Raw genomic sequence first — 24315 nt, 5'->3', positions numbered from 1 at the left:
GGCAGAGGGTCCCTGCAGTGTCCCCAGTGATGGCAGCTGGTGATGGGGACGGTGGGGGTGCCCCCCCACTGCAGGGCAGGTCGATTCGGGTTTTCATTGTATGATAATGACCATGTTGTTTGTTTTGGATTTTTCAATAAAGCCTTCAGCCCAGCTCCGCAACTTGAAGGGGGGACACAGGGGACCTGTGTCACAAGGGGGTTGTGGGCTCTGCCCTCATCAGTGTGCTCAGTGGCCCCCAAAATCACTTGGTGTCGAGGTGACCCAGGTGTTGTTCTGGTGATGACCTCCTGCCTTTGCCCCCGCTGTCCCACACCTGCGTGTCCCCACAGCCAGCCTGCATGTCACCTCTTTTAGCTGGGGTGTAGCAGGATGTGGTCCCAGCTCAGCCCCGAGGAGCGTGGGTGGCTTTGTCCTCCCTTCCTGGGAGGATGATGCTGTAGTGGGGAGGCCATGCAGATCACCCTGTCACCCCAGCAGAACCAGGTAGCCCACGTAGTCCACAGACAGGAATCTCAGAGGAATGTCCCCTCCTAAGCATGGTTAACCCACCTGGGTGGCACCTAGTCTCCTCTAGCCTTGCCAGGGCCACCTCGACCCCTGGGATGAGAAAGCCCTGTGCCAGCAGCCACTGTCCCGATCATTTTCCCTGCGGGTGTCCCTGCCTGGCAGTGGGGCGGGTTATCCGCAGGGATAGCCGTGTCTCCAGAGGAGCCCAAGGGCTCAGACAGCCAGAGAGGATTTCCCACAGTTCCCAGCCCTGTCCCCAGAGCAGGATGGTGGCAATGGCACCCTTCAGTCGGAACAAGGGGACAGGCTGGGCACGGTGGTGACTGGGGAGAGGCAGGAATGTGCCTGCCGCTGGGTTCCTGTACGTGGGACACAAAGTCAGATCGGGACTGGCGACATATGACAGGGACTGGGACAGCGGGACACAGAGGCTGGAATGGTATAGGGGGGTTGTAGGGCACAGGGTGGGGAGAGAGACATAGGATGGGGCAGAGGGGGGAACACAGAGGCTGGAATGATGTTGCGGGGTTGTTAGAGACAGGACAGGAACACAGAGACCGGGAGTACATGGGAATTGGGATGGTAAACAGGACTGTGGATTGGAGATGGGGAGATTGGAAGCTCGGTGGGGGGAGACGCGGTGGGGAAGGGATGGGGCTGGGGCAAGCCCAGAGGTCCCGGTGGGAACAGGGGAGATGGATGACAGGGGAGAGCCCCCGGCGGGGGAACGAGAAGGCAGGACGGGAGCGCCACGAGGGGTCGCGGGCTGAGCCCCGCCCGCGCCGCGCACAGCATACCGGGAGCCCGCGGAGACAGGGCTGGCCGTGCTCCCGCCCACTTAGCCCCGCCTACCTCGGCCCCCGCCTACCCCGCGTAGCTGGAAGCGCCGCTCCCCCCAGAAGCTCCGCCCCATAAAGCCACGGGCCCCGCGTTGACGCAAGAGGGCCGGCCCCGCTCGCCCCGCCTCTCTCGTTAAGCTCCGCCTACCCATGGGGCCCCCGTCCCTCCGTGCATGCCGGCAGGACTCGTCGCCCTGGGACTGGAAGCCCCCGCCTACTGGGCGTGTTCCTCCACCTAAGCCCCGCCTCCGCGGTACGCGCTCACCCTAAGCTCCGCCCACTGGGGAAGCTTCCGCCCTTCTGTTAAGTCCCGCCCCGCCCACCCTCCGCCCCCCGCCCCGCCCACCCTCCGCCCCCCGCCCCGCAGAGCACGCCGGGAGCGGCGGGCGCGCGGCGATGGCGGGCGCGGGGCCGGGCGGGGGGCGGGATGGGGCCGTGAGGGCCGCGCTGGCCGTGGCCGCCGCGCTGGCGCTCGCCTTGGCCTGCCTACTGCTGCGGGGCGCGCTGCTGGGCGCGGCGGCGCTGGGCGCGGCGGGCGCCTGGTGTGCCATGCGGCCCGGCCCGCCCGCGCCGCGCCCGCCCGGCAAAGCCGCCGCCAACGGGGGCCCGGCCGCCAGGGCCGCGCCGCGTCGCCCGCAGCCCGGGTAAGCAAGGGGAAGATCGGGGTAGAGCGGGCGGGGAAGCCCCAGACCGCGTCGGAGGTGCTCACCGCGCTCTGTCCCCACAGGGTGCCGCGCTGCCGGCCGCAGGCCCCGCGCCGCCGGTACCCGCTGCCTGAGGCCCGGCCGGCCGTGCCGCTGTGCTTGCCCGCCGCCCGCTGGGAGGGCGGCTCCCCCCGCAGCACGCCTTGGGCCCGCCGGGCCGGGCCGCTCCGCAGCCCCGTCACCGTGAGAATCGCCCCGCCAGCCGTCAGCATCGCCCGATCCCCAGCGTGAGTACGGCGGAGACCGGGACACACCTGGGGGAGCCCGCTTGTCAGCCACGGTGGGGACCAGGACGCTGTGGGGAACGCTCAGTCCCCTGTGCTGTGCCCGGGAACAGCATCCCATCCTGAGCGCTGCCATGTGCCTGGGGGGATGGTGCTGTCCAAACCTCCGGGAAGGGCTGCAGGGCGGAGCTGTGTCCTCCCTTCTGTGGGGGGATCAGACCGGGACCCCAGCCTGTCTCACACCTCACTGTGCTCTGTTCCACAGTCTAGAACAGCTGGTCTCGCCACTGGCCTTCCCAGCCACCAGCAGCCCTGACCCATGTGCGAAGGAGACTGTGCTGAATGCCATCAGGGAGAGCAGGAAAAGGGCTGTGGAGGAGGAGGAGGACCAGACTTTTGAGAATGATCAGGAGACCAAAAGAAGGTAAAAAGGGAGCTGTTCAAGTTGCAGACAGTGTGTTGGGAAGGTCACAATTGGGATTCTTGCTCCAGAGGTGACCAATGGGATGTGTCCCAGAGCATGCCAGGCCCCATGAGACCTGGAGTCAGGGCTGGAAAAGTACTGTGAGAAGTTAACTGCAGAGAGGAAGCACACCCCATCCATCACCCAGTCCTTCGTGCTGCATCTGAAAGTCCTCCTTTAAAAGTCGAAGGAATGTGGTTTAGGTGTGGGTCCAGTGTGTTCCCCTGCCTGGCTGGGATGTGTTTTGGGAAGCCTAGATGGGAACAGGCTTGTCTCCTCACAGGGTTTTGAAGACTGAGAAAGCATGGTGGGAAATGTTGGTATCTGCTGTGGGCTCTGTCCTTCCGTCAGCCCCAGGCTCCCAGGAGAGATGGGATTACCAGGTGGAAGCATTGCACTTGGAGAGCTCCAAGCATTTCCCTTCTGAGCTGATCTATCAGTGGGAGGTGAAACAAGAGAGAAAGTGAGACACTGCTGCTTTTGTTACTCAAGGCCAGCAACTTCCATCCCTGAGTTGGAAGGAGGGAGGGTGCTATGTTTCTGCCAGTGTCCATAGGAAGGACAAGAAGCAAATCCTGAGAACCATGGTCTGCCAAAGCCTTTCCAACCACCCAGCCACAGCACTGTTTTGCTATCCCACCCTCCTGCTTTTCCTAGAATCACAGGATGATTTTGGTTGGAAGGGACCTTAAAGGTCATCCAGTGCCACCCTCTATAATAGGCAGGGACATGCTCCACTAGACCAGGGTGCTCCAAGCCCTGTCCAGCCTGGCCTTGAGCACTTCTGGGGATGAGGCAGCCACACTTTGTCTGGACAGCCTGTTCCAGGGCATCACCACTCAGAGAGAAGAATTTATTCTGTATATCCAGTCTAAATTACCCTGCTTTCAATTTGAAGTCTTTCCTCCTTGTCTATGATGGCACTTCTTGATGCAGTCCTTCTCCAGTTTCCTTGTAAACCCCTTCAGATCCTGAAAGGCTGCTGGGATCTCCACACAACCTTCTCTGCTTCAGGCTGAGCAGCCCCTGATGTCTCAGCCTGTTTCTACAGGGAAGGTGCTCTAGTCCCCTTACTGAATTCGTTGCTCTTTTCTGCACTTGCTCCAAAAGTTGCCTTGTCCTTCCTAGTTATGTCCATGGAGCCTCTTCCATCTGGGCTGGGATGGGGGGCTAAGAATGGGGCATTGTCCTGCCCCAGGGCTGCTGCTGTAGGTGGCCCAAGGAGCAGAGCAGGGTAAAGCAGGGTACACTGTCCTCTTCCAGCACTGAATTCCCATCTCTGAATGCTTGGCTCATTGGATCTGAGCCCCACAGGAGCCGATCAGGACAACAGAATGTGTGCGCAGACAAAATCAGTTCAGTGTATTTTTCTTTAAACTGTTTTTGTAATATGTTGATACACAGCTCTGCCACAAAAGCCAATTTTAAAGGCATTAATGTCTGGCAAGCACAAGGAATGGTTGTGGATAGAAAATTTTGTGTACTTGGTGGACAGAAAGGAGCTGTGTCAGCTGGCGAGTGTGGGACCACCTGTGCCTTGGAGTCAGCTTGCCCTGGGCTTGAGGGGAGCTTTTGGCCAAGTGACAGGGCTGTCCTACACCTCCAGTTCCACTTTACAGCAGGGTGTCTTTTGACACTTCAGATCCTCATGAAATCATAATGGGAAGGGGAACTCAGTTTTTTACTTGAACCGTCCAGGGCATTGGTTAGGAAGAGGTCAGAGCTCAAGTCTGTTCAGAAAAACTGAGCAGCTCATTTCTAGAAGTATTTTGGCTTAGAGTAATGGATTTAAGCAATTTTTTTTTTACATGGAATTACTGTGCCAAGCAGGCAGCTGGATGAGCTCCTGGTGTTTGGGGTGAGAATCAGTGAGGACAGGCCTATAGGGAGAGAAAATCTGCAGCAGGGTGTAGGTGGGGAAAAGCTCTGTCCTGAGTATTGGGTGCCAGGAAAAAAGCAAGGTTTGATCTCTCTCTGGGTGCTCAGCCTGCCTTTCCCTAGGCTGGGAGAGGCTTCCACACTGTCATAGGCTTTCACACTCTCTTCCCACAGGCGCCACGACAGCAGTGGAAGTGGGCAGTCAGCATTTGAGCCCCTGATAGCTAATGGTGCCCCTGCTTCTCTTATACCCAAGTAAGTGCCCAACAGCCAAAAGCAGCTCCTGGAATGGGAGGGAGCAAATGTCTGTGGGATCTGAAAAAGGGGGCTTGGGTTTTGCTTGCAGAGCAAGAGAGATTGTGATTGTGGCTTGAGTCTGTCACCTGTGACAGCAAGGCTGTGCTGCTGCTGAGAGTTGTTTCTAAGCAGGATTTCCTTCCTCCACCTGCCCTGTATGAAAAGGACCAATGGGCAGGAGCAGTGAGGAGCTCATCAAACCTTTATCCCCCTCCAGGCCAGGCTCTCTGAAGAGGGGCCTCATCTCCCAGTACCCAGATGACTGCTCCAACAAGAGGTCTCGCACCTCCTCCATGAGCTCCCTCAGCAACACCTACGCCGGCGGGATCCCCAGCTCCATCCGCAACGCCATCGCCAGCTCCTACAGCTCCAGCCGGGGCCTCTCACAGGTAGGGACACTGGATCTTGGCATTCTTTTGGGATCACCTGTGTAATCCCAGCTCTGGGCTCGTGAGGAGACAGCAGTGTGGCAGGGTGTCTGGACCCAGTGTGGCTCAGCCTGGCAGTCTCACCAGCTCAGAGAGCAGGTGAGCTGTGGGCCGTGGGCCAAGCAGCAATTATTTCATTTTTGGAGGAGTCCCAGGTTGAGCTGTACTGCTCTTTTACACCAAACCAAGAAAGAGACTGTTTTCTCCTCTCTCCTGCCTCTTGGTCAGTCTGCTAGACTGGATAGATCCAGGTGAAGGAAAAAATGGTGTTGCTGTGCTGACATCTTTTCAGCAGGAATCAGCAGTGTGGGAGCCATGTATTCTCATTCTGACCCAGGTCCCACCTGCTGACAGTGATGGAGCACTGCTTGTGGCCTGGCTGGGCTTGCAGGTGCCAGGGACAGAAAGCCATGGCTACTGGAGCTTTGTCTGGGTGGGGAAAGGTTTGCTCCAGGCGGAGGGAGGGAAGGGTTTGCTGGGACTGCAGAGAGTCTCACCCTTGCATTGCAATCCATCTGCTTTGAACCCCTGGCAAGGAGGTGCTGCCTCCTGCCAGAGCAGCCCCACACACAAGGGTGTCCAAAGCAGTTGAGAAAGACCACCTGTGTCGCACAAAGGTAAGTGCCCAGAAGTGTACTCCCTCCCTGGGCTCAGTCAGGGCAGTAAAGGCCCTGGAGGCTGCTTTTTCCTTATGTGGGTTCAGCTGAGGGTGGCCAGATTTTGTGCTCCCTAAAATGTGGAGGGGAGTTTAAGTGGTGGTGAAGCAGGAGAAGCTCTGAGCTCATTGGGCTCAACAACCATGGCCCTGGGCAGTGGGGCTTGTTGTGGGAGATCAGGGGGCCTGTACTCTCTGCCAGACTCATGCCAAGTTACTGCTGGTATCTCTCTGCATTCCAGCTGTGGAAGAGAAGAGGTGTGAGTGTGTCCCCTCTGTCCAGCCCAGCGTCCTCCCGCCCCCAGACACCAGAGTGGCCTCTCAAGAAAGCCAGGTAATCAGCTGATGGCCAGCCAGCAAGAGAGCGGTCTTTCCCAGCCATCTTAGCATGCAAATCCCACTTTCCACTGGAGCTGGGACAGTCCAGGCCCCTCTCCTACACACAGTGGTGTAGAGACCCACTTGTGTCGATTGGTCTCCCTGTCACCTTGTCATGCTGTGGTGTGTCTAAGCTGTGTCACCCCTGGCCCACTCCCCATTAAAGTCAGAGATTTAAGGGCACAGGTTGCCACAGTAGTGATGGTGCTTGGTGGCATTGGCCTGGCCAGGATTGCCAGATCATTAGAAGGAGACAGGCCCTGATTTTTGCCTTGTCAAAGTCAAATCCCAGGATCTGTATTTTAGTGCCTGCCTTGGAGCACAGCCTGTGTTCTCCTCTTTACGAAATCAGAGGAGCCTGAACTTATGTCAGAACTAAAAGTGGCACAACCACCTGGATGGGCCCAACCTGCAAGGGGCAGTGACTGCCATCTACTCTCCTGAGGCTGACTCATCTTGTGGAGGGTGCACAGGCTCAACCAAGCTGAGTCTGGAGGAGGAAGCAATTCCTCTGCCTGGAGTTGGGCAAAGCTTTTGTCTTGAGATCTGTTTGCAGGAGGCAGATAAACACCAGGGATACTCCTGCAAGTCTTCAGCCTGTTCAGTCTCAACCTGCTCCCTGCAGACAGGGCTGGCTGGGCCCAGGGTTGACCGTAACTGTCCCTCCTGCTTACACAGGGAAGAAGAGTCACAGCATTCCAATGCTTCCACCCCAGTGAAATCAGACAAGGAGCTGCAGCCAGAGAAAGGTAAGTGTAGGTGTGCCCCGACACTGCACCCAGGTCACCAGTGCAAGCAAGAGAGCAGGACAGGAGGCAGTTGAGGTCTGCAGTGGGATTGGCTTGAGGGGTCACCTGGAAACTTGGCATGTGCTGGTCCCAAGGCAGTGGCCCTTCTGCCCTCAGTGACTGCCCTAGTGGGATTTCCAGGTGACAAGGGGATGCTGACAGTGTTGGGGTGCTAGCAGATGCCTGGAAACTGGCTTGCAAGAGCGAGCTCCAGCTCCCAACCCGGCATGGGTCAGGTGTCAGCCTTGATCCGCAAACTGCAGTGGCATGAGTAGTACTCTGACCGAATTCCAGTCTGAGCTTATGCCAATGCTTCCTCAGCTAAAATGGAGAGGAAATCCTCTGTGCCCATGGCAGATGGGCCCCATAATACAGTGCCAGCTGTGGCATGTGGTTTGGGTAAGGCAGCATGTTGGCACAATCCATGGAGCTCGGAAGGGGCCACTGCCCCACAGAGCCCACCAGCCTCATGTCACAGACCTCCTGGATGTGAAGCTGCTCTTCAGGGTATCACAGCCTTGTCCTCAGCTTAAAACCATGCCTCTGCCCTCCGAGTTGGGGCACCCAGAGTGGGGTCAGAAGGGACAGACCCATCACTACAACCAACACTTCTCTGCCCAGAGCTCAGCCTAACTTGTCTCCTTCTGTAGGTGTGGAGTCACCGGTGTGGAAGAAGCAGAATTCCCTGAGCCCACCATCTGCTTCGGGGAGCAGTGGGAAGCGCAAGCGGAAGATCCCATTGCTGTCATCTTTCCGTGGGGACCAGCTAGTGCTGGTATGTTGCTGTCTCACAGCCTTTTTGGTCCCGCTCTGGCAATAGAATGTGCTCACTGCAATTTCTGCAGGGCTGGGGGCGCACTGACCTGCCTGCCCTCAGGAAGGAGGCCCCGTCCTTGGTCGAGTGGGAAGTGACGCTCTCCCCAGCCCCAGTGTCTGGTGGGCTGTGCGTGGTTGTGCTGCCTGCTGCCGGACCAGGTAATGGCCTGGGGAGGGCCTGCCATGCCCTCGGTGCCACGCCGGGGGCCCACCAGTGTCCGGGACCTGAGTAGCTGCGGCAGGACCACCTGCTTCACAGGGCTCACCACAGACAGTCGCCAGCACGCCTTCAGAGAGGCTCTGCCCGCTTCCCTGGGAAGGAGCTAAGCTGCTGCTGCTCTCTCTTGGCAGCCCCCACCACCTCAGCTGGGCTACTCCGTCACCTCAGAGGACCTGGATGCAGAGAAGAAGGCAGTGCTGCAGTGGTTCAACAGTGTCTTGGAGGATAAGGCTGGTAAGGATGGGCTGGAAATGTTGGAGGAGTAGGAGCAAGCTTGGGTCTGGGGGTGCTCTTGATGCCTTCCAGCTGAAGAAATCTCATGCTTTGTGGTGCTGGGTGAGGTTGCCCAGGGCTGTGGGGTGTAGGTGCAGCTCCCCTGCCTGCTGGGAAACTCTGCTAAAGGTTTGTTCCTCACAGCCAGTTGTGGGTCCTGATATCTTGCTGTTTCCCTGTAGATGCAGTCCCCAGCACCACTGCAGAGACAATGCCTGTGTCCAAGCCACCGGTGTTTGTTGTGACCTCCGCTGGGCCTGTGCCTGCCTCCACAGCTCCTGCCCCAGCCAGCTCCTCACTTCTGGACAGTCTGAAGAAGATGCAGAGCAGCCAGGCTGTATCCACAACACCAGGTGAGGTGGAGGAGGAGAGTTGGCACAGTGGAATGCCAGCAGAGTCAGGCAGGTGCAGCAGGAATTCCTCGTTGTCTCTGCATGAAGCAGCTGACAAAAACCATCTGTTCAAATGCTCTGCTGGCAGCAGAGCTAGCATTCAGGGCTTGAGGGGACACCTTTGGGGATGCTGAGCCCGTGGTCGTACTGGAAGCTATGGTAACTGTGGAGGGCTAGGTGTGATGGGAGCTCTGGGAGCCTTTGCAGCCGTAGGTCAGTACCATGGCCGAAAGGTGGGCTTCTAAAGGTGTCCCCTTGTCCATAAATAAGCTCTTTCCCCTTTCCAGATTCCACTGGAACTGTGGCAGCATCCCAGCCACCTCCGTCAGCTGCACAGCCACCTGCTCCTGCTGTGTCATTGGAGTCAAGCTCTCTGCCTGCCATCTCTGCTGACACCAAGCCTGTGCCTGTATTGAGCACACCTTCCCCCAGTGCTCCCACTGCCCTGGTGGTGCAACCCCCCAGCAGCCTGGCCTCTCCTGTGTTCACTGAGCTGGGCCAGACGCCCAGCAAGCCTCCCTCCTTCCAAAAGCCAAGCATCCTGTTCGGGATGCTGAACACCCCGCCAGCCAGCCAGCCAGCAGTGACTGCAGCCGCTACCGTGCCCACCACGGCCACTGCTACACCCACTGCATCCACTGCTGTGCCCACCCCACCCACTGCCATGCCCACCACAACCCCCATCTTCAAACCCATCTTCGGTGCTGTGCCGAAGAGTGAGAACGCAGCAGTCTGCACGGCTGTCACTTCCACCACAGCCACCATGCCCGTAAGCTCAGGCCCTGCCTCAACGTCCTCCACATCCTCCATATTCAAGCCCATCTTTGGCAGCATCACTGCAGCTTCATCCCCAGCAAAAGTTTCTCCTTTTGCCTTCAAACCTGCGGCACAGCCGGCCTCAGAGCCGACAACTGCCTCCACAGCTGCTGTGGCAGGAATCACGGGTCTTCCAAACGTCATCTTCACCACTGCAGCTACAACTGCCACCACCCAGAGTTCCTCCACGGATGCCACCATTAAACCTGTCTTCAGCTTTGGACCGAACCCGCCTGCTTCCGCTGGCCCTGCTGCTAGTGTGACTGTCAATGCTGCCACCTCCACCAGCACAACACAGCCCTTCCTGTTTGGAGGCCTCTCCAGCTCTGCTCCCAGCACAGAAACCAGCTTTACCCCCTCAGGGCCTGTGTTCCAGTTTGGGAAGCCACCTCCAGCTGCAGTCACTGCCACCACCAGTGTCCCAGGAGGCCCTGCCTTTGGCCAGGTACCTTCAAACTCAACGGTTGCTGCCACCACTGTGGGCTTTAGCATATTTGGGAGCACTACACTGACCACCTCTGCCCCAGCCACCACAGCTCAAGTGCCACCGACATTCGGCTCCTCAGTTTCAGCTTTTGGCAGCTTTTCAGCCAGCGCAAAGCCACTGCCACCGTACCCTGGCACTGGGAGCCAGCTCACCTTCAGCACTGGGGCTGCTGAGAGCCAGGTGCCCACCAGCAAGCCTGCTGCTGGCCCCATCAGCTTCACCCCCTCGTTCAGTTTCGGAGCCTCCCCAGCACAGTCGGTGGCTCAGCCAGCATTTGGCAGTGGTGCCCAGCCAGCCTTTGGCACAACCAGTGCCCAGGGCTCCTTTGGCACCAGCAGCACCCAGGCAGCATTTGGAACCACCACCTCGGTGTTTTCTTTTGGAACAGCCACCTCCACCACATCCAGCTTTGGTGCCACCACCCAGACCACAAGCAGCAGCACCGGTGCCAGTGTCTTTGGCACCACTCCATCTCCATTCACTTTTGGGGCCAGCACCCAGCCAGGCCCCTCCACCAGCGCCTTTGGGATGGGTACACTGGGCCTCAGCAGTGGGTCCCCAGCTGTGGCCTTCAGCTTCGGGGCTGGGCAGAGCGGGGCAGCCCCGGCAGCAGCGCCCTTCAGCTCATCTCTGCCGCAGAGTGCACTGGGAGCGCAGGGCCAGAGCACGCCCTTCGCCTTCACCATGACCAGCACTCCCAACAGCAAGCCTGCATTTGGAGGTGAGTCATTATGGAGCCATGGAATGGGTCATGTTGGAGGGGGCCTTTAAGATAATGTCTCAGGGCCCTGTCCAACATGGCCTTGAACATTTCCAGGATGGGATGGGGGCAGACAGGCCATCTTGAGGATCTAGAGTTGGGCAGGAATATTTCTGATGGACCTTGCCAAGGTGCCCAGGGTCCACAGCCCTGGTGAGGCCTGTGTTCCTGCTATGCAGAGCCTTGCTGTACAAAGGGAAGGCACTCCCATCACTCCCTGTAGTGATCCTGATCCTCTGGGGAGGGGAATCCCTAAACTCTGCTCATTGGCCCCTCTGAAGGCACCAGCTCCCCGACTTTGCCCATCCAAGTATCCTGCAGGAGCCGAGGTTATCTGAGTCCTTAAGAACCACCTGGAACACCTTAGTGAGCTGGAATGCTGCCAACCAGCACCTGCTCCATGGATTGTGCCTAACAGCAAAACTGTTAGGTTTCCCTAACACTTGAGATCCTCGCTGGATATTCCCAGCTCCCATGGAACTGAAACCACACAGTGAGCAACTCCTTGATCTAGCAAGGCCAAGGTCTTTGTTCCTCTCTGACAAATTCTTCTGTGCGGCCCTGCTGTTCAGAGAGTCCAGGGACTATCTGGAAAATGTAACTTTTGCATTAAAAGGGCTTTTCAGGAGCAGAGGCTGGTTCTGGGGGATGGATTGTGGTGCTTCAGCCCCCATAGAGCATCTTGTCCCTCCTCTGGGTGCCACCAGCTCCCAAAAGCTCTTTCTCCTTTGCTAACCCTGTCTCACAGTGACCTGTTGCTTTCCAGGAGCTTCAGTGCCCACCTTTGGGCAGGGCACGCCTGTCCCTGGAGCTGTGGGCAGTGGAAGCAGCACCCTTTCCTTCAGGACACCCAGCACTCCTGCCTCAAGCTTTGGAGGAGTCGGCACTTCCTTTGGTAAGGAGGGAGTTGATGCTCCAGCCTTGGGGAGCTCATGGGTCACAGTGTCCCCTTAGGCTGGGGACAGTGGTAGGGCCAGGTGTTCTCTGGGAGACGGCTCAGGGAGTACATGCTGGACTCTTGCCAAGTCTTCCATTCCTCCCAGGGTGAGAATTGCACTGATTCCAAAGCTAGCAACCTGAGCAACCTTTCTGCTTCCAGGTTCATCCACTCCCACCTTCTCCATCGGGGCAGGATCCAAGATGGGCACTCGCCAACGGCTGCAGGCACGGAGGCAGCACACCCGCAAAAAGTAGCCCTGGTGCTGCTGGGCTCCACTGGCTCACGTGTGGGGGCCTCTGGACTGGAGCTGTCCCTATGGTGGGACCAGGCCCCGTCCCTGACACCCACTGGATGATAAGCCAAACTCTTGTTACTTGAACAGTTCCAGACCCAAGACTGGACAAATCTCTGTACATATCCACAATGTTCTTTTCCCTCAATTTATTTTGCCTTGTTTAATAATGTGTACATTTCTCCCCATTTGCTTCTTGTAGCTGTTTCCATGCCCCTTCCCAGCCCTCAGCCAGCCCCAAGGCCTTGTCCCGCTCAGAGCTTGGCTGGCGACATGCCGTGGTTCCGAGTTCCTGTCAGACGCCGTCTTCACCAGGTCCCAAAATCTTTCCCATTGTTCATCCTGTGGCCTGGTGAACATGGTCCCATGCCTGCAGCCAGGGTGAGTTCCAGCCTGGCTCTGTTTCGGTGCCACAGCTGACTGGCATGAGTGCGGCTGGGTGACACCCCTGGGACCTGATGTCCTGCTGCCTCCAGCTGAGGACATGCCATAGCCTGGGACCTGCGCTGGAGGCACGGGGTGAGGATGGGGGTCCCCCCACCCCTCTCCCATCTCCGCTGCTTCGTGGGGCTGTGGGCTGCCCCCACCCTGCTCCCCAGTTCTGCTTTATCCATGCTCCTGTTCCTGCACTCACTGAATCGAGTTTGGAGGAAGAGCTAAACCGTGTGTGTGGCGGCATGTTGGTTATGCCGGATTTGCTGTTTGGAGTTTCTTTTTCGGGGGCACCAGTCCTTGGGGGGAGACGTGCCCCGGCTAATTGGGTGTTGACAGTAGCATCACTGCGTGGCTGCTCGTGCTGGGGAGTTGTCCCTTCTATGTCGTGACTAAAAGGCAGCTAGGACAGGGGATTCCAACTATGGCAGTCTCTCCACTCCCTTTTCCTCTCTCTTTCTCCTCTCTTCCACATTTCAGGGGGCTCTGGAATTGCTCACAGGAGGAGGCCAGAGCAGATGCATTCTCCCCTCCATCCCAAATCCAAGTTGTTTTTCATTTTTCATCCCAGTGGATTTTACTAGCTCTTAGGAACTGTGGTGCTGCTTCCCTTGTCCCCATCCAGCCAGGAGTGAGATTCCCACCCTTCCCTGCCTTGGAGCTTCTGTGGAAGAGACTGCCAGAGCTGGGGGTCACCAAAGAGCCACCCCCTGCCCTGTCCCTGGCGAGGGATGGGCACTCCATTCCCAGGAGTGCTTTGCTGCTGGGTTTTTACTCTCCGAGCCGTGTGAGTGTGTGTGTTTGCTGGGGTCTAAATTTAAAAAAAAGAAAAAAAAAGAAAAAAATCACAAATATTTAAACATTTTTTAGCAAAATAAAAATTTATTTTTATATTTAAGCTAAATTGCCTTCAAATTCCTTCAAGCTTGGTTCAGTGAAGTTGCCTACCCTGCAGCCGTTAGTGTAGGTATTCCCACCCTGCCTGTGCCTGTGGGAATGCACTGTACTGGGAAAGGCAGCTGCATCCTGCAGGCTCTGCCATGCTCCCCCCACTGTTCATCATCCCCTTCCTTTTAAATGTGATGTATGTGGATGTGACTAAACCTTTTTTTGTTAGTTTTTTTAAGTTTTTAATTATTTCTCTGAGGGTGGGGAGCAGGAGCTCTGATGTTACGGTGCTGAGTGCCAGGGTCAAGACATCTCTCCCAGCAGAAAGGGCAGTTGATGGGCTCTATGTGGCACAGAGGGGACACAGCCCTGTAGTAAGGGGACGTAGAGGACCTCCAGGTCCTGATGGGAATGTTCTGGCCATCATCCACCAACATGGCTGTGGGTGCAGTGGACCAAGAGCAGCCAAGCTGGGAAAATGTGTCCTTGGGGTTGGAGGAAGCAGAGGGCAAGGGGCTATTGCCTGCAAAGACTGACCTTGGGTGTCCTTCCCTGTGCCCGTTAGGATTCTGGGCCAGGAGAGCACCTGCTCCTCGTCCTTGAGGTGCCAGGGTTTGGCCAGGTCAGCTCTGAGAAGATGGGGATGAGCTGGGACAAGGTTGAGGCCACCCTGACTCTGGGTCCTGCCCTCAGGTAGCTGCCCCATGTAGTCCCACACACCTGTGAGGAGCCAGGCTGTCCCTTCCCTGCCACACAGGCCCTGCTGGGAGAGCCCCTTGTGCTTGGGGAGAGGCTGGATTTTAACTGACTGAAGACTTGGATCATTCCTGGTGTGGCTGATGAGGATTTTAGTGTGAATGTGCAATTTTTGTTTCCCTGCTTCTCATGTCTCCAGTTTAAAATAAAATGAACTGTGTTCACTTGGCTGTGCCCATGTATGTTTCCTGGGGCTGGGATTCCCGGGGCAGGGTGGTGCTAGTGGGGTTCAGGTGGAGCACCCTCTGGCTCATGTTCCTTGCTCTCCCAGTTCAAAGAGAGGGAGAGGATTATTATTATTATTATTATTATTATTATTATTATTTCATCTTTTTCCCTCCCACTATGCCTCTACTATGAGCAGTGGCAGTTTCAGGGCAGGACTACACAAACACACTGGAAAAAAAACAGCAAAAAGAGAGAAACTTTTAATCTGCTTCGTCCCTACAGTGAATTTTTTTCAGGAGGTAACACGATAAACTACCCTTAATCCAGCTGGAGGACCCCAGCCTTGCAGGGTGCAGAGTGCGGATTGCCTTGGGAGCAAACCTGGGGCAGGGGCTGGCTGCAAGGGGCAGCCCTGGGTGAGCAGTTGCCCCTTCCTGTCACCAGGGTGGTCCCAGCATTGGCACTCAGTCCCCAGCGTTACAGAATTCTCGCTGACTGCAGTTAGCAAAGAGCTTGACTTGTGTTCAGGCCAGTATGTGTTCCCCACAGCCACAGCTGTGCAGGGGTTTGTCCAGAAAACGTTTCATTCTTTCACCCGCTGCTTTTTCTTTTTCCTCTTCTTGGGAGCTGCTCCTGGCTCTGTTCCCTCTCCTGGCTGCGGGCTCTCCTTGGCTGCTGCAGGCAGGGAGCTGTAGACAAGAGCAAACGGCCTGAGCCACAAACCCCCCCTTAACACCCTCCCCAGGGTGCCCCCCCGAAGCAGCCCCCACAGCCCCCCTCACCTGGGGGCAGCAGCCCCTTCCCTGCACCGCTCCAGCACAGCCACGAAGAAGCCGTGGGTGAAAGTCTCTGCAGGGGAAGCACGGAGGCAGCTCTCTGCTCCAGAGAAGACCGCGAGCCCTCGGCAGGGCCACGACGGGAAGGCAGTCACCAGCCTGCGGCATGGAAAAGGGCTCAGCACCAACCCTGCCCTACAGCCCCCCAGGCTCCCTAAGCCAGACCCACCTGAAGGCCGAGCCCCACTCCTGCAGTACAGCCTGCACCACATCCTCGTTCTCTTCCTGGTGCAGGGAGCAGGTGGAGTAGACCAGGCGCTGGAGAGCTGGGAAGCTCAGGGCATGGCTGAGGACGCGGCGCTGGAAGCCAGCCAGTGCTTGCAAGCGCTCAGCACTCGGGGCCGCCTCCTCCCCTGGCCCCCGCGTCACCATCCCTGCCGGACGGGAGCTGTCACCCGGGGTTTGCACACCCACAGCCCAGTTCCAGGGGAGCAGCTGGAGCCCCACACATTACCTGAGCCGCTGCAGGATGGGTCGAGAAGGATGTGGGTTACCCTGCTGTATTTGCGGTCTCTGGGGTTCACGGTCAGGAAGTCCTGCTGGACCAGCTGACAGCCAGTGACCCCTGCCCGTGTCAGCAGTGTGTTCATGGTGGCCACGCGCTTGGGGTCCACATCAAAGGCAAAGATCTGTCTGAAGGCAGAGCCAAGCGCCCAAGACAAGCCGTGAACAGACCACCTGGCCTCCAGGAACACTCAAATACTGGGCAGGCAGACCTTTAGAGCTGCCTCCCCTCTGGCAGGGTTATGGACCGGGACCAGGGCTGGGGGCTGGGAGTGAACCCCTATGAGACTTCATGTCCCCTCAGGTCCTTCCAGTGGCCCAGAAGTGACCAGCTCACCTGAGTTGGTGACAGGTTGTAGCTCCTCCTGCCATCTTCTTGTGGGCTCAGGGGGACCAGGGCCACCTCCCCCCTTCCCTCCACCCCTGCACACAACTCTGCCCTCACCCCTTGTTCTTCAGGATGGCAGCCAGGTGGCTTGTCTTGTTCCCAGGGGCAGCACAGGCATCGATGACATGGGAGCCAGCAACAGGGCCAAGGAGGAAGGCAGGGAGGCAGCTGGCCTGCAAGAGGGTAAAGACCATCAGAGGGGTGGGCAGAAACACCTGCCCCCTCCTCAGGAGGCAGGGCCGATGCTGTGGAGTCACAAGGACCACCATGACACAGGGCCAAGGCCATCACCACGCTCCACTAAAAGCCTTGGCCAACCCACAGCCCCCTGCTCCTCCCAACTCCCACAGGGATTTTATACCCCAGAATTTCATCTTGAACCATCAAACAGAAGCAAAGCCCCACGGGTGTCCCACAGTTTCTGCTTTGACTTAAATGCTGCAGCAAGCTGAGCCACTGTGGAAAGGAGCTCACCCTTCATCCCTGTCAGTAGTTTTCCTGCCCCTGCAACTTTCTGCTCCCCAGCTCCCCCACCTTGTCCTGCAGAATTATGTGTCCTGAAGTATACAGCAGGTTGTCATGGAGGTGTGTCTGTGAAGGGAAAACCAACAGCTCCGGAAGATGCAGATCCAACATGAATTTTTTTCCAGAAAGGGCCTTCATCTCCTCCACACTGTCCAAGAGACACAGGGAGCATGAATACAAAGTCCTAATCCCACTGCTCACAGCAGAGCCCAGGCTGAGAAATCCCTTCATCCCACAGCTCCTCACCAGCTCCAGGCAGCACCCAGATAGGCAGCATCCAAGAGTGGGGAGTGATAGAGACCCCAACCCAACCACTCTGAGCACCAAGTTCAGCAACCCTTCAACCCACCAGACCTCATCCCACTTGCTGACATTCTAGGAAAGGTGGGATAGCAGAAAGAAGCACTCACCTGGATGCCTTGCCCAGATAGGCATATCCCTGGCGCTTGAAGAACTCGATCACATCGTCCACACAAGTCTTCAGGGTGTTGATCCGGACGTAGCGTGGGACCTGGGAGGCTGCAAGGGGCCGGACAGGTCAGACACAGACCCCACTGCTCCCAGCACAGAGTGCCCACCCAGCCCGAGCCCACTCACCTGCGGCGCTTACCGCCTCCGGGGCCAGCAGGTCCTCGTTGCGGCTCACCTTGTGCCGCACCTTCATGCGCGCCAGCTCGGCCTCCAGCCGGGCCCGGTGCCGCCGGGCCAGGGCCTTCCACCGGCCCCCGCACTTCAGCCCCTTGCCGAAGAGCAGATCATACACCAAGACCTGCGGGGAGGGGACGAGGTGAGCCCGGCCCCGCCGCCCCAGGCCACCGCGGCTCCGGGACACCGCGACCCGGGGATTCTGCGCATCCGGGACGGCGCGGCTGCAGCACACGGCCCCGCGGCCCAGGGATTCCGCGGACGGCCGTACCTTCGCCAGCTGCGGCGGCAGCTTCTTCTCGGCCTGCAGCAGCGCGGCTCCATCCAGCAGCTTCTCCAGCACCGAGGCGTAGCGGAGGGTCTCGGACACCAGCGCGTACAGCTGCCGGACATGCTGCGGAGCAGCCAGCGATGAGCGCTGCCGGGCCCGCGCCGGGCTCCGGGCTCCCCCCGCCCTCCCGGGTGCGACTTCCCCGGCCGCCCCGCACCCCCGCTCCCTCCGGGCGCACCGGGAAGCCGCTGTTGTACACGAGGCTCTTCAGGCCGCCCTCGCCGCGCTCCAGCCCCGCCAGCACCGCGGCCGCCGCGCTGTACAGCGCCATGTGCGCCCCGCGCCGCTTCCGCCGGGGCCTCCGAGCCGCAGGGGGCGAGCGCGGCCCCGCTCCGGGCTCGGTGCCCGGGGCAGAGCGGGGAGGGGGCGCGGGGCGGGGCGGGCACCGTGCGGGCGCTGCTCGGCGGGCAGCGCGGGCGGAAGGGCCCGGCCCACCCCGGCCTCGCCATCATCGCAGTGACCCCGGCCAACCCGGTCACCCCGGTCACCCCGGTGATCCCAGCCACCTTGTCCACCCTGGCCCCCCCGATCACCCCATCATCACAATGACCTCGGCCACTCTGGTTGCCCCGGCCAGCCAATGACCCCGGTCACCCCCATCATCCCGGCCACTCCATCATCGGTGACTTTGGCCAGCCCAGTGACACCAGTGACCCCCGTCACCCTCCCTGTTCATCCTGGTGATCCCACCCTGACCAACCAATCACCCTGACCATCCTGGTTACCCCGGCCATGCCAGCCACCTCTACCACCCCAGTGATCTTGGTCGCCAGCCCCGGACACCCCATCCGGTCCCTGCGTGTGGAAGCACACTGACATTACTACTGATTGTTAGACACTGTGGTAGCCTGTGGGTGATGGGTTGGTGGGGATTTGCTGCAGACTTTGGTGGGGCTCATACTGCACTCAAACAGAGCAAAGAATGCCCAGCCCTGGAAAGAGGGGTCTGCTCCAGGATAGGGATCTACTCTGAGAAAGACAGATCTGCTCAGACAGGGAAGACAGGGAAGCTCAAATATGGAGGGTAAAGGATGCCCCAGAACAGCCATAAGGCAGTGTCCCAGCAACCTGGACATGGCTTTGAAACTGTCCCCGAGCCATCTGGTGTGATGGATGAGTCACTCCATCCAGCACGACCAGCTCCAGGGACACCTGGATCCGGGAACAGGCGAGAGCTGCTTTGCAGGGTCTGAAGGGTTAGCAGTGGGTGCTGGGGATCAATCATCTTGTACCTGAACAATCAAAAGGTGTAAGAATTTCATTCTAGTGACAGGATCTGGGGGAATGGCTCGAGCTCTGTCACTGTCAGGGAAGGTTTAGTTTGATATCAGAAAAAGGTTCTTCCTCCAGAGGGTGCTGGGGCACTGAACGACTCCTCAGGGAATGCTCATAGCCTCGAGGCTGCCAGAGCTCCAGCAGCACTGTTCAACGCTCTCAGGCTCAAGGTGACATTATTGGGGTGTCTGTGCAGGGCCAGGAGCTGGACTTGATGATCCCTGTAGGTCCCTTCCAACTCAGGATATTCCATAATTCTACAGTACTTGAACCTGTGGAAAGGCACATTCAGGAGCCTCAGTTTGGCAGGAATGCAGGAGCAAACATTTACCTTGGTGGTGGTGTTTTATTCCCTGACTTCTGACTGGCATAGGCTGGTTGTGCATTTTGGTGACAGGTCCAAGGAGTGAGTCCCTGGTGACCGTTTGCAGTTTGCAGGAGCCACTGCTGGGCTGTGTGCAGAGTGGCTGAGCCCTTCAGATTCCTTGCTCCCCTTGGTCCTGGGCAGTGTCCCTCCCTAGCAGACTGGGCACACAGTCCCCCATGCCAGCTCACAGCCCTGGGCAGCTGGAAAGACCAGGGCTGACCTGCTGCCTGCACAAAGGTCTTCAGCTGCTTTTTGTACTCCCATTTCCCTCTCCAGCAGCCTCTCACCCCGGCTGCCTGCTCAGCTCTGGCTGTGCTGTTCTCTCAGAGAGGGTCCCTGTGTCAGCCAGCAACCAACCCATCCACCTCAAACTCTCTTGGAAGGATGAGCCACAAAGACCCTGAACACTCACTGCTCACCCTCTTCAGGCATACAGAGTTTTCCTGTGGGGACATCCTGGCAGGTAAGCTGTGTTTCAGTGTGGTAGACTGGGGATGGGGATGCTGAGGTTAAGGCTGACATTTTATGCCCTTTCCTCTAAAGGACTCTCCTGTACTGATGGAGTTTGTTGTGCAGCACCACGGTTTCCACAGGAGGACAACTCTGCCACAGCCTTAACTGAGATAAGCTGAGAGAGCTGGGACTGTTCAGTCTGGAAAAGAGAAAGTTTCAGTATCTGAAGGGGGCTATGAGGAAGCTCAGGAACTGAACTTTTCATCAGGAACTGGATAGATGTAGAGGCTTGGCTGCAGGAGAAAGGACACAGGCTTCTGCAGGGGGTGCATAACCCAGGCCTGAAGCTAGCAGAGAGTCCTTAAATTGCCCTTGGACTACAAGATAAGAGGAAGTTGGCTAGTTGCACCATGATAGCAGGATGTGCCAGCAGGATATCTGTAAACCGCAAGGCAGAAATATTGCAGAAATAAGCAGGAGCATGAAGAGCTGGCCTGTACCAATCATAGCACTGGTTAGGGCACCTGAACAGCCACTTGTAACCAATAATATGTAAGCTTAAGCCACGTGAATAGCTAGCAATGGTATATAAGAGCATGCCAATTAGCAATAAAGAGAACAAGATGTATACCTCATATTGAGCCACTTCTTGATCCCAGACCCCCTTTTCCCTACAGATAGATCAGGAGGAAATGCATTCAAATTGAAAAAGAGGAAATTTAGGTTAGATAAATGGAAGAGATTTTTCCCTGTGAGGGTGAAAAGGCCCTGGCACAGGGTGCCCAAAGAAGCTGGGGCTGGCCCATCCCTGGCAGTGCCCAAGGCCAGGTTGACTGGAACTTGAAGCAGCCTGGGACAGGGAAAGATGTCCCTGCCCATGAAAGGGGGTGGAATGACATTATCTTTAAGGTCCCTTTCAAGCCAAAGCATACCATGATTCTATGCCTGTGCATCTGTGGGGTGCATTGGGCAAGACTCTGAGGTGGGCTCTGCCCTCACAGGCCAGCACAGTGCTGGGTGTCAGGGGACTGCATGCACTTGGCAGCACACGGGGCACAGGAGCTGCCCCTCCAGCAGCCTGGGCAGGGACAGCATGCTGGGCTGACAGGACAAGTGCCCACACTGCAGCATCAGGGGCTCCTTGAACACCCCCAGGCAGAGGGGACAGAGCAGCTGCTCCTCCAGCTTGTCAATGCTCATCCTCTCAGCCATCCTGCCACCTTCCCACACAGATCTGGGCTGGGAAACACTGGTGGGAGATCAGTCCTGTTCTAAGAACAAGATCAGCAGCACAGACAGTTGCAAACCCATCCTTAAAACTCCAAACAAAGTCTGAGATGGTGATTTTAACCCATAATGATTTTGTGGCTACACCTGGCCCACACCAGGCCATGTGTCCTGGGTCTGCCCAAGGTGTCAGCAGTCACCCCTAAGCTGTTCCCACCTTGGCCTGGGCAGGGATGTCAGACTGCAGTGGGGTCCTGCCTGTGTGCTAGGGCTCAGACACAGCCAGGAGAGATTTTCCCCTGAAAAATCCCAGTCTTGACCCAGTATGAATTCCCACAGATCTCTTTGGGGTTATCTCAGCCCATGGACATCCTCAGAAAGACTGGCATCACTCAAGTGATACGTCTAAGAAGCAGAAGAAAAACATGAAAAGCACATTTGTCTTGGAGACAGGGGGCTGGACTTGGGAAGCTGAGGCACAGCTCCCCCCCTTGAATCTTGTCTCCATGTTCCATGCTCTGCCCCAAAAGATGCGAGCTGAAATCCCAGCCTCTCCCATCAGCCCCAGGGAGCATAAGGCAGTGTGTTTCCAAGCTGTAAGCCTCACAGCACTGCCTTTCCTGCTGTTTGCAGTTGGGACAGAACTGCCAGACTCCTGGGCAAGTCAAACATGTGGCCTTGAAACTGAAGGAAATGAACTTGAAGTGAGGAACTCGATTGCTTCCCCAGGGAAAGGGGAGGCTGTGGCCTGAGCGGGGCTGGTGTCACCATTGCTGTGGTTGAACCGAGGGAAGCTCAGGTGTCCACGAGATATCCCAGGAGCACAAGCAGAGGGATCAGCCTCAGGTGCTCACAGAGAAACACCTCCCGGAGACCCAAATGATAGTGTTATGAATAAGAAGCTTGACTAGGCCAATATTCAAGCAGCAATCAATTTATTATTTAATATGGTAAAGTATGAGCAATACAGCCCTGGGTACAGTGGGGGAAGTTTTCCCTCCAACTGCACACCGATAATCGATGGTTACAGGTATTTATAGGGGTACTCATCAGTTTTTTTCAGCAGTTTCTATTTCCAATCTTTTACTCATCAGCAATTTTTATTCAAAATTATTACATCACAATTCTATACACTATTGTGATTTTAATTTCTCAGGATGTATCTCAGAGGAGTATCCCCAGATGGTGACAGCCCAGTTTCCGAAAGAAGAAAGAGGAATCCCATCTGGTGGGGTCCAGCTCCCCAGATGTGTGTCCACCTTTTAATTGCAGAGACTCTAAATCTCATAACAGTGATTTCCAGCTTCCCTTTGGTCGAAACCATAAACCCTTGAGGTGATGTTCATCTTCCTTTCTCAAGCTGTTTTTCTCTGCTTCAATAAGGCGTGAGACAAGCATATTTGCTTTATATATATTCCAAAGCTATAGTTTCAAGGATACAAGTAATATTCTAAAATTATACTTCAAAAGGTTACTATTGCAGAGCTTTTTATGGATTAAATGGAAGCAAAAAGCAACATCTTTAACACCTTAATTCCAATGCTCCTAAATCAACCAGGGTTAATTGCAAACAAAAGATAGGTTCAAAGGCCTTTCTCCATGCTTTATTTTCCTCAGTTATTATTAGAATTCACAGCTCTCCCATTGTTGGGGTCCACACATTTCACATTCACAAATACACACGTCGCCTGTTTGTACCTGACACGAAACACAGCTTTGCATCTCACAATAGCCAAGCACTAGGTTAACTTTGCTATTTTTTTGTTAAACCTGTGGGTTTTTTTCATGATGTAGTGAAAACCTGTCATGCTTTTGGAAAAAAAAAGAAGGAAACCAAACAGTGCTCTAACTGTGTGGGGCAAGGCACAAGGAATTGTTTTGTCTGATTGTGAAAAAATATCATTTCTCATATAATAACTCTGGGTTTATCAATGTGTTTGGCTTATGAGCATCCCTCATACAAATCCCATAATGATCCCATCCCCTGGCTTCCCTCTTAGCATCTCCTGGGGAGCTGGGGATGGTCCTGGTTTCTTCTTGAGGAATGTCCAACTTGGGGAATGTGGTGGTGGAAGAATCACCCTGGGGCTGTCAGCCACCCTTGCACTGAAGGTCTTTGAGATGCAGCAAAGCAGAGGATGAAGCACCTTCTCTCCAAAGGGGGACTGGGGACAGGCTGTGGGCACCTCCCTCCCTCCCACCTTCTGTGAATAAAAAACTTGGGTTTATGTTCTTTTGTAGTGATCTCAAAAACTCTCAAGAATGTGCGCTTATTTCTGCAACTATTTTGCATTCTCATTAGTTTTGCATTTATACCATTTCAAGTGCCTGAAGAAGGCCAAACTTACCAACTTGTTCCAAAGCCGTTGGATTTTTTGCCTGTGGTGGTTTTTGGTTTGTTTGTTGTTTTGGTTTGGTTTTTTTGTTTGGTTTGTTTTGGGCTTTAGGGGTGGTTTGTTTTTGTTTTGTTTTGGTTTTTGGTTTTGATTGGTTGGTTGGTTGGTTGGTTGGTGGTGGGGGTGGTTTTGGTTTTGTTTTCCCTTTGGTTTGGATTTTTGTTTGATTGGGTTGTGTGTCGGGAGTTTAGTTCAAGCATGGCTTAAAGAAAAAGGCCACGAAGCCATGCAATTGAGAGAAAAGTAACAGGTAGCTGTGAAGCAGTTCCAAAGCAGTTCCCAGCCTGACTACTATAAACAATTAGTCTCTCTCAGGCATCACTCTATAAACAATAAGGTTCTCAGACAGTCTTCCCATGACAAGTGAAACACCCTCTCTGGGAAAAGATGGCACCCTGGGAACAGATATGGAAGTTTTGGGAACTGTTCATATCACAGTGGGAACACTGGTTTTGTTTTATGTAAACAATTGTCGGTATTGTAAAACAAAAGGAGTGGTTAGAGTTTTCTCTGTTAGCCTATCATAAACCTGGATTTTGGAATATGCATGAAGTTAATTAACACTGTTATTTAAAGTGACTGATCAATCAATAAAGCGGAGTTCGATGCATTATAGGATGGTCGTTCTCCCCCTCACTTCAACAGTTGTGGTTTGGGTTTTGGGGGTTTTTTGCTTGTTTTTTTTTCGTATAGTTGTTTGGTTGGGTTTTTTGATCGGCTGTTTTTGTGGGAGTCGGTTTTGGGTTTTGAGTTTTGGGTTGGTTTGGGGCTTTTGTTCTAACGAAATGCGGAGGGCAGTGCAGACCGCGGACTACATCCCCCAGGGTGCACCGCGGCGCTCCGTGCCGTTCCGCCTTCCGTTGGTGCTGCGCAGGCGCGTGTCCATTCCCGCGTGGCTCTGAAGCCGCGCGTTGGGCCGGGGCCGCTGCTCGGAGCGTAGTTGGCTGGAGGCGCCGCGGCCATG

General features: G+C 56.1%; 2 protein-coding genes across 2 annotated transcripts; one reads left to right on the top strand and one right to left on the bottom strand.

Moving 5' to 3' along the window:
- The first annotated feature begins 1499 nt into the window (after positions 1 to 1499).
- POM121 (POM121 transmembrane nucleoporin) lies at positions 1500 to 14367 on the top strand. The gene is made up of 14 exons (XM_058818027.1): positions 1500 to 1602; positions 1717 to 1993; positions 2077 to 2280; positions 2543 to 2701; positions 4793 to 4873; positions 5133 to 5304; positions 6241 to 6332; positions 7055 to 7125; positions 7815 to 7939; positions 8332 to 8434; positions 8656 to 8826; positions 9153 to 10889; positions 11695 to 11823; positions 12028 to 14367. The coding sequence occupies exons 1-14, from the start codon at positions 1500 to 1502 to the stop codon at positions 12120 to 12122; spliced, it is 3519 nt and encodes a 1172-aa protein (XP_058674010.1). The 3' UTR covers positions 12123 to 14367.
- A 312-nt stretch (positions 14368 to 14679) lies between these two features.
- On the bottom strand, positions 14680 to 17969 carry NSUN5 (NOP2/Sun RNA methyltransferase 5). Its single transcript, XM_058817884.1, has 10 exons — positions 17812 to 17969; positions 17574 to 17696; positions 17255 to 17426; positions 17068 to 17176; positions 16667 to 16805; positions 16190 to 16305; positions 15695 to 15873; positions 15410 to 15614; positions 15187 to 15339; positions 14680 to 15093 (listed from the first exon to the last, which is right to left on the bottom strand). The coding sequence occupies exons 1-10, from the start codon at positions 17902 to 17904 to the stop codon at positions 14988 to 14990; spliced, it is 1395 nt and encodes a 464-aa protein (XP_058673867.1). The 5' UTR covers positions 17905 to 17969; the 3' UTR covers positions 14680 to 14987.
- Positions 17970 to 24315: the final 6346 nt, after the last annotated feature.

The sequence above is a fragment of the Ammospiza caudacuta genome, chromosome 20 (genome assembly GCF_027887145.1).
Source record: "Ammospiza caudacuta isolate bAmmCau1 chromosome 20, bAmmCau1.pri, whole genome shotgun sequence".
NCBI classification, from domain to species: Eukaryota; Metazoa; Chordata; class Aves; order Passeriformes; family Passerellidae; genus Ammospiza; species Ammospiza caudacuta.
The sequence above is the reverse complement of the archived record's forward strand: the minus strand, read 5'-3'. Positions and strand labels throughout refer to the sequence as shown.